Source organism: Anolis carolinensis, unplaced genomic scaffold (assembly GCF_035594765.1).
Source record: "Anolis carolinensis isolate JA03-04 unplaced genomic scaffold, rAnoCar3.1.pri scaffold_11, whole genome shotgun sequence".
Taxonomy (NCBI): Eukaryota; Metazoa; Chordata; class Lepidosauria; order Squamata; family Dactyloidae; genus Anolis; species Anolis carolinensis.
In genome coordinates this window covers 4,932,018-4,945,011 of record NW_026943822.1, presented here as the reverse complement: position 1 = coordinate 4,945,011, position 12,994 = coordinate 4,932,018, and the positions used below count along the sequence as shown (strand labels likewise).

General features: G+C 40.5%; 1 protein-coding gene across 6 annotated transcripts in view; it reads left to right on the top strand.

Moving 5' to 3' along the window:
• Positions 1–12,994, top strand: part of ntrk3 (neurotrophic receptor tyrosine kinase 3) — a 707,738-nt gene that overhangs the window by 286,897 nt on the left and 407,847 nt on the right. For all 6 annotated transcript variants that reach the window (XM_062963028.1, XM_062963030.1, XM_062963029.1 and 3 more), the window contains exon 5: positions 6,721–6,878. In XM_062963028.1, the coding sequence (XP_062819098.1) occupies positions 6,721–6,878 (158 nt within the window). The remainder of the gene's footprint in view (positions 1–6,720; positions 6,879–12,994) is intronic.

The window sequence follows — 12,994 nt, the reverse complement described above, 5'->3', positions numbered from 1 at the left end:
GATCAATAATAATAATAATAAAATTATCAGTATGTAAAATGCAAGTGTCTTTTAAATGGAGTCCATTAAAAAGTAGAATTCCCATCTGCCTTGCCCTGCCAGGTTGATGGGGGATCACTGTATATATACTAAGATGGCTTTTTCCTTCAATTAAAATGCATGATGCTGGTTGCCTCATGTCCCCAAGCAGCATGAACTCTGAGTCTATGTGTTAAGACAGAGTATTACGGATAGAGTCTTGAATGCATTGAACATGTCTGGACAAGAAGGGAAGGGGGTATATGAAAGGAAGGTGCTACATAGGATCACTGCAAATGCGAAGGTGTTCAGAGCATGTACAAACAGATGCTTGCCTAGACAAAAACATATCTGCCTCATTATTATTAGGAGGCAATGGACTCTCAGCTATTCTTCTCTGTATTATTGCAGGACTGTAAGGAAATTAATCAACTAAGAGTGCATCCACACCAGACATGGGCAAACTTTTTTGTTTTGGGGCCACATAATGGGCTCGGCTGAGAGAGAGGCTAACCAGGAATGTGCTGGACTGGATGGGCCCGGGATGGGGAGGGCCTTGAAAAGGGCTGGGCCAGGTGTGGGTGAGGTAGTGTCCTGTTTTGTCTTTCAAGAACAGCCTTAAAACACTGTGGTAAGTAAATGAAAACTGCTTTACTTCATTAAAACATAAAGTACAGCACACTCAGTGGAATAATGCAAAATGAAGCAAGGAAGTCTTAGGACAAGCACAGTTCTTAGTCTCTGATAAATTCTCAAATCAAATAGCAGTCTTACTTCAGACAAAGAAACAACAATAAATCCTTAGGAGCAGTTTTCCAGATGCAGACTTGAAGCAGGCACAAGGGGAGCAAAGAGTCAGTTTGTTACCAGCAAGAGCTGGCTGCACCTGCTTCTGCTTTAGAGCCCTGAGTCCCGTCACAGCTGCCAGGCCAGTTCCCAATTACTCAGCTGAATTTTTGGCAGCTATTCTGGGCCGGGCTGTGGCGCAGCTGGCTAGTAACCAGCTGCAATAATCACTACTGACTGAGAGGTCATGAGTTCAAAGCCCGGGTCGGGTTAAGCCCCCGACCATTAAATAGCCTGGCTTGCTGTTGACCTATCCAGCCCCAAAAGACAATTGCATCTGTCAAGTAGGGAAATTTAGGTACGCTTTATGCGGGAGGCTAATTTAACTAATTTACAACACCATAAAACTGCCAGCAAAACACAAGGAAAGGAATGAGGAAGTACAGCCACTAGTGGACGGTGAAACAACAACTCCCCCTGTGGCCGGAATCGTGAAGCTGGAAAAATGTTAAAATGCCTCTGTGTCTGTCTATACTGTATGTTGTTTGTCTGTTGGCATTGAATGTTTGCCATATATGTGTTCGTTGTAATCCACCCTGAGTCCCCTTCGGGGTGAGAAAGAAGGGCGGAATATAAATACTGTAAATAAATAAATATTCTGGCTGAAGGACGCTCTGCTCTGCTTCCTTTCGCCTCTCCTGAAATGTGGGTACTTGCAAACTCTCCTCCTCAGATTCCTACTGCCCCTCTGATTCATGAACACTTTCCTGCTCCCCTTTTTCTTCTGAAGAAGAGGAATCCCTAACAGGTAGGGCCCAGGTCATCCTCAGGTTGTCTTCCTGGCATAAAGATGTCGGAAGGAAAACAAGACATGTGGCGAGTGCCTTGATCCTCCTCTCCGATCCTCCTCTCTGATCCTCCTCTCCGATCCCCCTCTCCCGATCTTTGGGCTGTCCTCTTGTATTATGCCAGTAGGAAGGCAAGACAGGTGATGGCCAAGAGTGCTCTTGAGGGCTCCCAGCCACTATGTGCCTTCCTCGGGCCTTCCTCTCAGCATAAGGACAGGGACTCTCACATCGTCCTTAGGGCAAGACATGCAGTGAAGTAGGGCAAGACATGCAGTGATGAGAGCACTCCAGAGGGCTCTCAGCTTCTGTGTCTTCCTCTCCATCCTTTCTACATAAGGATGTAGCAGGTCACCATATCCTTATGCCGAAAGGATACGGGAAATGAGGAAGGCCTGAGGTAAGCACCCAGGGGTCCGCATCCAGCCCCCGGGCCTTAGTTTGCTCATGCCTGATCTACACCATTAATGCAGTTTGGCACAACTTTAACTTTTATAGCTCAATGCTATGGAATGATGGCACTTGTAGTTTGATTGACACCTTCTTCTTCTTCTTCTTCTTAGGCGATCCCTCGTAGCTCGAGGACGATAGTCTTCCATCCTTGGTGTCTTGGGGGTGGGTTCTTAGGTGGCTGAAGAGACCTATTCTTGATCTGCATGTTCTCCCTTCCGCAGTGAGGACATTGGTTTCCAGGTGGAAGGCGGTCTCGGTCAGGGTTGGCTTGACGCTCCTTCCTCTTGGCACGTTTCTCCCTTAAGCCCTCCATTTGTGCCTCTTCGAACTCCACAGCACTGCTGGTCACAGCAGACCCCCAATTAGAGCGCTCAAGGGCCAGGGCTTCCCAGTTCTCAGTGTCTATGCAACAATTTTTAAGGTTGGCTTTAAGCCCATCTTTAAATCTCTTTTCCTGCCCACCAACATTACGTTTCCCGTTTTTGAGTTCGGAGTAGAGTAGCTGCTTTGGGAGACGGTGGTCTTTGGGCATTCGGACAACGTGGCCAGTCCAGCGGAGTTGATGGCGTAGGAGCATCGCTTCAATGCTGGTGGTCTTTGCTTCTTCCAGCACACTGACGTTTGTCCGCCTGTCTTCCCAAAGGATTTGCAGGATTTTCCTGTGGCAACACTGATGGAAACGCTCCAGGAGTTTGGTGTGACGTCTATAGACCATCCACGTTTCGCAGGCGTAGAGCAGGGTTGGGAGGGGAATGGCTTTGTAAACAAGCACCTTGGTCTCTCTACGGATGTCCCGGTCATCAAACACTCTCTGCTTCATACGGAAAAATGCTGCACTCGCAGAGCTCAGGCGGTGTTGTATTTCAGTGTTGATGTTGACTTTTGTGGAGAGGTGGCTGCCAAGGTAGCGGAAATGGTCAACGTTTTCTAATGTTGCACCATTAAGTTGTATTCCTGGCATTGCAGAGGGAGTAGCTGGTGCTTGTTGGAAGAGCACTTTGGTTTTCTCGATGTTCAGTGAGAGGCCAAGCTTCTCGTATGCTTCCAATGCTATTTCATCAACAAGGCAAAATATGTGTTCTCGAAGGCTTTCATGGCCGGGATCACAGGGTTGTTGTATGTTTTCCGGGCTGTATGGCCATGTTCCAGAAGTATTCTCTCCTGACGTTTCGCCCACATCTATGGCAGGCATCCTTACAGGCATACCTCACAACCTCTGAGAATGCCTGCCATAGATGTGGGTGAAATGTTAGGAGAGAATACTTCTGGAACATGGCCATACAGCCTAGAAAACATACAATAACCCAAGGCAAAGACCTTGTAAAACTTCATCTCTGATGATTTCATAGCATTGAGCCATGGGTGTTAAAGAGGTGCTAAATTGCATTAATTCTACAGTGTAGATGCACCCAGCAGGGACCTTCCTGGCGCCGCTGGCCCTAAGCTGCCGAGGCTGCTGTTTTCTTGCACCGAACAAGGAGTCACGACCCATAGTCAGGAAGGAGCATCAGGAAGTCTAACTCTCCCCTCTCATCCCCATGAGCTAAAAGAAAGAGAAGATGGTATGTAGAGTGTTTGTGTTTTAGAGGTGTAAATCCTTCTTGATAATGAGATGCGGAGGCATTTCCTGCTGTTTTTCTTGAGAGTTTTCACATTTGCAAGAATCATTTTTAGGCTAGTTGTGGAGCAGCGCCTCTGCACGACATTGACAATAGCTGCACAAAGCAACAAGGCTTTATATATAGGCTATTGAGAATTTGACAAAAAGAGTATGCATCTTTTTTTGTCAGTCACCTGATACAATAAGTCACAAAAGACTGAGAAAAATCGCGAATGCAATATACCTCAAATGTTTATATGGGAGTGGGAGTGTGTGTGTTTATTTATTCATTATTTATTTCCATCATTTCTATCCCACCCTTCTCACCCGAAGGGACTCAGGGCGGCTTACGAAACTGGCAGAATTCGATGCCAATATACAACAACTAGCTGTGCCCGGCCACGCGTTGCTGTGGCAAAGTGGTGGTGGTATTGGTTAAAAATTGTTGTGTAATTTTTATTTGATGTTATTTGCATTTTTTATTAATTTTATTGTAAGTTATATTTTTATTTATTATATTTTATTATTTTCTTGTATTATTTTTAGTTATTTTCTGTTATTATAGTATTTTATTGTATTAATTTTTTTAGTGTTTTTTATTATTTTTTATTGGGTTGCTAGGAGACCAAGTTGGAGGAGCTTAGCCTTCTAACTGGCAGCAATTGGATAAAAGCAATTATTCCTCTCTCTCTAATTAGGACTTTATTTTTCTTTTCTTTTTGTTGTATCAACCTAGAGGCATGGATGATTGGTTGTGTTGTCAAATTTCGAGGTTGGGGGGCCTGTAGTTTTGTTGTTTTGTGGGTCACCATGATGCCATCACTCTTTTATATATATAGATACATACAAAAGAATAAAACATAAGCAATTAAAAACAGATTTAAAATAATACAAAATACTTGAGCCATTCATCCACAAACCCTTGTACATAAACCTTAGTCCAGACCGAGTTGAAGCCAACAAAACGTATTCTTTGAATGCTTGCTCGCATAGCCAGGTCTTTTCTTTCTTTCTTTCTTTCTTTCTTTCTTTCTTTCTTTCTTTCTTTCTTTCTTTCTTTCTTTCTTTCTTTCTTTCATGACGAGGATAAGACAAGATCCAAGGGTGGTTTCTTGAAGCTGTGCTAAAAAAAAAAAACCCAAACTTTTCCAGGCTCTGATTTGGAAGAGACTGTATGTGAAAATAACTTCTTAATGTTCATTAACACATTAGGTAGCTGTTTGCAGAATCTGTAAAGTAACTCATTAGTGTTGAATATACTTCAGGTACATTACTTGGTACCATTACTCTTTGCTTTCTGTTGCTTTTCATTGATTGGGAGGAAAAAAAAGATATAATCCATTTTCTGCAGGGGTTCCCTGATCATTTCAAGAAGAACTGTTTCCCACACTGACTTAAACTATTTCTTTGCCACTAAAAACCAGAACGTACTTCCATTGGAACTTCTCCAGTTATTAAGGGCATATCCAGAAATTCTTCTCTCCCTGTTGTTCTTGGATGTCCAGCTCTTCCTGATGGATGGGCTGTGGCGTAGGCTGTTGAGCAACCAGCTGCAGCCAGCTGCAATGAATCACTCTGACCAGGAGGTCATAAGTTCGAGGCCACCTCGGAGCCCCGTGTTTGTCTTGTCTTTGTTCTATGTTAAAAGGCATTGAATGTTTGTCTTATATGTGTAATGTGATCCGCCCTGAGTCCCCTTCGGGGTGAGAAGGGCGGAATATAAATACTGTAAATAAATAAATAAATAAATGGGAAGCTATGTTCTTCTTTGTCATAATTCTCTGACTTTAAGATAAACGTGACAAAACTCAGCTGACTGAACACTTTTTTGGACCGTAACCTCCAACATCCTCCAACCAAGATTGTCAGTGGCCTTGTGAATTAGTGGAATCTAAGATTTGTTATCAGAAGCTTGAATCAAGTTGCTTGTCTTAGCTACTGAATGCAAGTAAACCATTATATCCATGGCTCTACTCTAGTTGAACCAAGCAACCAGGCTTAAACTTACAATTGTAACATTTCAGAAATTGGGATCATAACTTTGCTGGGGATTTTCTAATAGTGCCACCATCACACTCACTTGAATTAGGAATTAAATGTGTCACTAGACCAATGATAGGCAACCTTTTGCGCTTGGTGTGTCAAAATTCACCAAAAAACCTAGCATGACTTGGGTGGTGTGTCACTTTGAGAAAAACCCCCCATAATTTCACAATATATATAGTTTAAATAACAAAAATATATAATTGTAATATATAACTGTATTTAATAAACCAAAAACTATTTACTACAATTATTTCCATGTACAACAATCTATGGTACCTCTTGCAGTTTCCACGCTGATTTCTCTCTATTCTAGTTTCAATATAGTCATGAATAATAATAATAATAATAATAATAATAATAATAATATAATAATCTAAAAATATACTACAATAATAATTGTATGCTTGCCCACAATGTCCTGTCTCATGTACGGAGGAGGAGTTGTTTAAAGCTACGGACAATGCGGTCGCTGTTGCCCGCTTTTGGTCTAAAACTATTTAGTTGCTTGTGATTTCCTTTACTTCATCACTTTTAAATGTATTTATTATGCAATGCTTTTGACAGGAAATAAATAAAAAAATAAGCCAGTGATCTCCTCCTGGTTGGAAGGTAAACCTTCTTGGGTTTTTGTCCAGACTTTATAAAGAGGTATTTAAGTTGCTGAATCTTGGCAAGTTAATATTTAGCACCATGGCTAAAACGTTAGGATAAAATTTCAAATGGATTCAATTCCATGCTAGGACATGACTGGGGACACTTGGAGCTAGTCTGTGTTATGGAAGCATATACAATATGTTTTTTTTTCTGCACCCAGCCAAGTTTATTTTCTCCGTACTCTGCCTTGGCCCCTTTTGTTTTCAACGATGCCTTTCCTTGGCCAAAATTATTCCATGCAGCTAAGAGAAGCCTTTTTGTACTTCACCTTCTTTTCACCTTTCCTTTCTCACAGTCTCACACTCTGTTTTTGTGTAGGAGGTTGGAACGAAATATTTTCAACTGCAGCTGCGATATCCGTTGGATCCAGCTGTGGCAGCAGAAAGGTGAAGCCAATTTGCAGTACCAGGAGTTGCGCTGCACAAGCATGGAAACCAGCCACATCTCTATCCAGGAGATGAATATCAGCCAGTGCGGTAAGACAAAATGGCAACAACAAAAACCATGCTTCATTGGCCACATGCCATGGCACATGTGGTTTATCGATGTGTGAAAAAGCATGTTTCATGTTACTACCTTTCCTCTATTGCTGATGTTCCAGCCTTATATGTTATTTCTTGTGTTGTCAGAATGAGACCACTACATTCACAATACATCAGTAAGGTTCTATATTGCAATGCGGTCCAACTGCCATGCTATATTCCAGTATAGTCAAATTACCATGTAGAAGAGCAGAGGACAATTCACACTCTACCAATATAGTCCAATAAAGATCCACTTGGTCTTTGCTCTCACTGCCCAGCATCAACACGGAGAGGTTTCTGCAGCAGAGCCACTCGACCCGCTATTGTGCCATGACTGGCCATAGCCTGAAGTTACTTCAAGTCATTGATACCTTGTAATAGTACTGAGGAATTGTTGTATGTTTTCTGGGCTCACAACCTCCTCACAACCTCTGAGGATGCCTGCCATAGATGTGGGCAAAATGTCAGGAGAGAATGCTTCTGGAACATGGCCATAGAGCCCGGAAAACATACAACAACCTTGTGACCCCGGCCATGAAAGCCTTCAACAGTACTGGGGAATTTTACCAATCAGCCCCCTTTGCCCATCAACTTAGTACTGAAACCGGGCTCGGCTTGGATCAGGGCCACAGACTTCTCTGCTGATGCTCAACTTTTAATTGAGCATGTTCCTCCTGGGCATTAGTGGAGACTTTTTTTGTTTGATTTTATTTTGTTTCAGGGTGTTTTTTTTGTGGAGACTTCTCTGAATTTTCTCGCTGGCTCGTGTTTATCACTGATGACTAAGCTTAGCAAAATATACTATTTAACTGATGAGTCTCTACAATAATTGCAATTGGTTTTAAATGTTTTTAATGCTTAATACAGTAGAGTCTCGCTTATCCAATGTAAATGGGCCGGCAAAATGTTGGATAAGCGGATATGTTGGATAATAAGGAGAGATTAAGGAAAAGCCTATTAAACATCAAATTAGGTTATGATTTTACAAATTAAGCACCAAAACATCATGTTATACTGTCAGAGTGGTTCGTTAGGCACACGCAGCAGAAGTCTCTGTCGAAGAAGCTCTGGATAAATGACGACACTGCAGTCTTCAGTTTTCTATCAAAAGTTTACTTACGAATGGAAATCCACAAGACAATACACAGCTCTCACGCAGGCACACACAGGAAGGGGCAGAGATAGGAAGTAGAGGGCTATTTATCTCATCCTCTGTTGTCTGATGCAATCCAACTTTAACCCTTTACACACTGGCATAGTAGGCAGCACACAGTGTATGATGCAATCTACAGCACACATTGCACACATGACTCAATTACATTTAAACAACTCTATATGCAATCATTCCCACTTCAACATATACAACAAATTTGATGGAAAAAAGCAGTTCAATACGCAGTAATGTTATGTTGTAATTACTGTATTTACGAATTTAGCACCAAAATATCACAATACAGTAGAGTCTCACTAATCCAAGCCTCACTTATCCAAGCCTCTGGATAATCCAAGCCATTTTTGTAGTCAATGTTTTCAATATATCATGATATTTTGGTGCTAAATTCGTAAATACAGTAATTACAACATAACCTTACTGCATATTGAACTACCTTTTCTGTCAAATTTGTTGTAAAACATGATATTTTGGTGCTAAATTTGTAAAATCATAACCTAATTTGATGTTTAATAGGCTTTTCCTTAATCCCTCCTTGTAATCCAAGATATTCGCTTATCCAAGCTTCTGCCGGCCCGTTTAGCTTGGATAAGTGAGACTCTACTGTATATTGAAAACATTGACTACAAAAATGGCTTGGATAATCCAGAGGCATGGATAAGCGAGGCTTGGATAAGTGAGACTCTACTGTAATAACTGAATCGAATAATAAATGTAATAATAATAAGATCAGAGTGAAATAATAAATGTAATAATAATAATAATAATAGAGTAAAATAAATGTAATAGTAGCAACAATAATAGAGTACAATAATAAATGCAATAATAATAGAGTAAAATAATAAATGTAACAATACCAATAAAAATAGAGAAAAATAATAAATGTACCATATATTCTTGAGTATAAGCTGACCCAAATATAAACCAACCAGGACCCTCACCCAAGTATAAGCCGAGGGGGACTTTTTTAGTCCTAAAAAAAGGGCTGAAAACTAGGCTTATACTCGAGTATATACAGTATTTAAGTTCCACAAGATGGGGAATGGAGGGGCTGTCTTTGGGCTTTGATAGAAGAGGTTGCTCCCCATACCTGTCATTGTCTTCAAATGTGTGACCCAAGAAGCAAGCATAGCTTGCCCACATTTTAAATCACTGCTGAGCCTGAAAACTTGCTCTAGCTGATTGCCTGGCAGTGCAAACAAAACAAAACAAAACAAAACAAAGACCAGAATGGTTCTCGGGAATCAGTGGTAGATGAGCTGATTCTGTGAGTCTGCAACTGTGCTGAGCTTGGTGTATATTCTGATTAGTAGCTCTATCAGCTTCCTTGGCGTTCTGCCTGCCTTGCTGTAGGATTTCCTTTAGTTTTTTTCCTTCCTCAGTTCAACTCCTTTACACCGAGGTCAAGTGCACTGCATCTAAACCTGACAAGATAATTTCCCACTCTCCTCTTAAAACCAACGATAAAGAAAATGCCACAACTTGCCATCAGAGTTCTCCACGCAGCCTAGCACATTGTTGTCGAAGGCTTTCATGGCCGGAATCACAAGGTTGTTGTGTTTTTTTCTGGGCTGTATGGCCATGCTCCAGAAGTATTCTCTCCTGACATTTCGCCCACGTTTACATTTACAGTTATGTGTATGTGTTATGTGGATGATTCTGTGGGCTGAGTACTGGTATGTGGTCTTTAGCCTAGATTTTAAATTTTGTCAATGATTTGATTTTATAATGATTTTTTATTATTATATACAGTAGAGTCTCACTTATCCAACACTCGCTTATCCAACGTTCTGGATTATCCAACACATTTTTGTATCCAATGTGTTATCCAACGCATTTTTTCAATACATCGTGATATTTTGGTGCTAAATTTGTAAATACAGTAATTACTACATAGAATTACTGTGTACTGAACTACTTTTTCTGTCAAATGTGTTGTATAACATGATGTTTTGGTGCTTAATTTGTAAAATCATAACGTAATCTGATGTTTAATAGGCTTTTCCTTAATTCCTCCTTATTATCCAACATATTCGCTTATCCAACATTCTGCTGGCCCGTTTATGTTGGATAAGTGAGACTCTACTGTAACTCTTTGGGTTTCATATGAATGTACAGGACTGGGTACCCTTGATATGAGCTGGTCATTGACCGTAATAAAAGTTTACTTACTACTTACTTCTCCTCAGGAGGAAGGGAAATTCACTCCTGAAAGAGTTATCATCGGGAAAGGGGGTTTCCACTGAAGCGTTCTTTCCAATCCTTGTTTCCACAACAAGCCAAATTTTTCCAAATCCAATTCCCACAGGGACAGAAAGTGAGGGGAAATCTTATGAACAGACAGCAAAGGAAACACCACAAGGATGTTTACCCTTCCCTAAGTGATCCAAAGCTCAAAAATAGATATTTTTGGCTGGAGTTACACTTAAAAATATATCTGTTCCGACGTAAAACCCAAGAACAAACCTACAGTACCTCTCTTGTTTGTAACTTGGGCACTGCCTGTGTTTTCCTTTCAGCTGTAAATTGTGTTAAGCTGTAAATTCCCCTCAGTTGAAAGAAAACAATGTCAGTTTTACACATAAAATCTAGGACAACAACATTGCATTTGGTAGGGAAATGAAAGCAGCATAATTGTTTCAATGGTCTCGATCAGGGGTCCTCAAACTTTTAAAGCAGAGGGCTGGTCCACAATCCTTCAGACTGTTGAGGGGCCGAATTATCATTTGAAAAAAAAAACGAACAAATTCCTATGCACACTGCACATGTCTTACAAAAACAACGAAAGAACAATACAATATTTAAAAATGAAAACAATTTTAACCAACATAAACCTATCAGGATTTCAATGGGAAGTGTGGGCCTGCTTCTGGCCAATGAGATAGTCAAGTTAATTAGGATTGTTGTTGTTGTGTGCCTTCAAGTCATATCAGACTTTGGGCAAGCCTAGGTCTAAAATTATTTATTTATTCATTTACTACATTTATTTATTACATTTATATCCCACCCTTCTCAGCCCAAAGGGGACTCAGAGCACCTGTACGTACATACAATATATTATATTATTAGCATAGTACAATATTAGCATTATATATTACTATATTGAACTATACCACTATACTGTAATCTATATATATAAAAGGGTAATGAAATTTCGGCCTAGGACAAAAGAACAAAACTACACATCCCAGAAACACTAAACTTGGCAGCACAACCCCTCATCCATGCCTTTACGTTCATACAACAAAAAGAAAAGGAAAATAAAGTCCTAATTAGAGGGAGGGGAATAATTGTTTTTATCCAATTGCTGCCAGTTAGAAGGCTAAGCTCCACCTACTTGGTCTCCTAACAACCCACTTAGCCCAGGGGACAGGCAGAGTTAGGCCTCACTTAGGCCTCTTCCACACTGCCTATAAAATACAGATTATCTCATTTTAACTGGATTATATGGCAGTGTAGACTCAAGGCCCTTCCACACAGCTATATAACCCATTTATAATGGACTTAATGTAAGGTAAAGCCTTTACCCTTTACTTTAACTACCACCAATTCCTCAATACTTTATTTCCCATACCACCAGACTTCGCCACAGCAACGCGTGGCCGGGCACAGCTAGTATTATATGTAATATATAACATATAATTAATATTATTATATGGTATTATTATTAGTATTATATTGTATAATGTGATAATATTATTATCAGTATAATATGTCTATAAAAAGGTAAAGGTTTCCCCTGAAGTTAAGTCCAGTCGTGACCGTCTCTGGGGGTTGGTGCTCATCTCCATTTCTAAGCCGAAGAGCCTGTGTTGTCCATAGACACCTCCAAGGTCATGTGGCCGGCATAACTGCATGGAGCGCTGTTACCTTCCCGCCAGAGCAGTACCTATTGATCTACTTACATTGGCATGTTTTCGAGCTGCTAGGTTGGCAGGAGCTGGGGCTAACAGCGGGCGCTCACTCTGCTCCCGGGATTTGAACCTGGGACCTTTTGGTCCACAAGTCCAGCAGCTCAGTGCCTTAACACACTGTGCCACCAGTGTGTTAAATATATTATTAATATGTTATATTATTAAAACTGATATAAAATATAATATTATAAAACGGAGGGCGGGGGCCAGGTAAATGACCTTGAAGGGCCCCCGGGCCTTAGTTTGGGGACCCCTGATCTAGATGAAAGTTTCGTTTTGAGATTTGCCATGAATTAATCCCTGCCTTGGCTGGAATATGCACATAGGTAGACTCAAGGAGAGTCTTCTCAGAAATTGAAGTGTATAATGTTCACACTTAAAATGCAACCAGCTAATTGATATGAACCTAATTGGAAAAAAAAGTAGGCAGAAACATCTATTATTCAGTGGGGAAAGGGTGTATAAATGAGGTAAATTGCACAAAAGTGCAAAGCCGATCAAATGCTTCAAAAGTGTGAATTTCAGTGTAGGAATAAAATGTATAGTCTCACAATCCAATGCAAAACAATGGCGAAGAGAGAAACGGCTGGGATTTCGAGAAACTCAATGGAACCATGACTAAATGGACTGAACAAGTACATTGTTTTGCTGTCTAGGGATTCTTGAGAAGAAACAATTCTTCACGAAGCTTCTTCTCAAAGGAAGCAATAAATAGTTTCAGCCGTTTTCTTCTCATTACTAGAAAGTCTTCAAAAGTCCTATAGCTTTCCAAGATTATTCACAATCCAGGATTTATTCTGTACAAAATGTGTACGTGGCTGGTTTGAAGAGAAAACGGCGCTTTCTATGCAGCAGTCAGCACTTTACGCAGAAATAAATGTTTCCGATGTGTAAAACACTACTTTCTGTGCAAATAAACCATGTGCCTATTTGAATCCTAATAGTCCCAAATTACAAGAGTGTCTGCATTAGCAGAATATTGT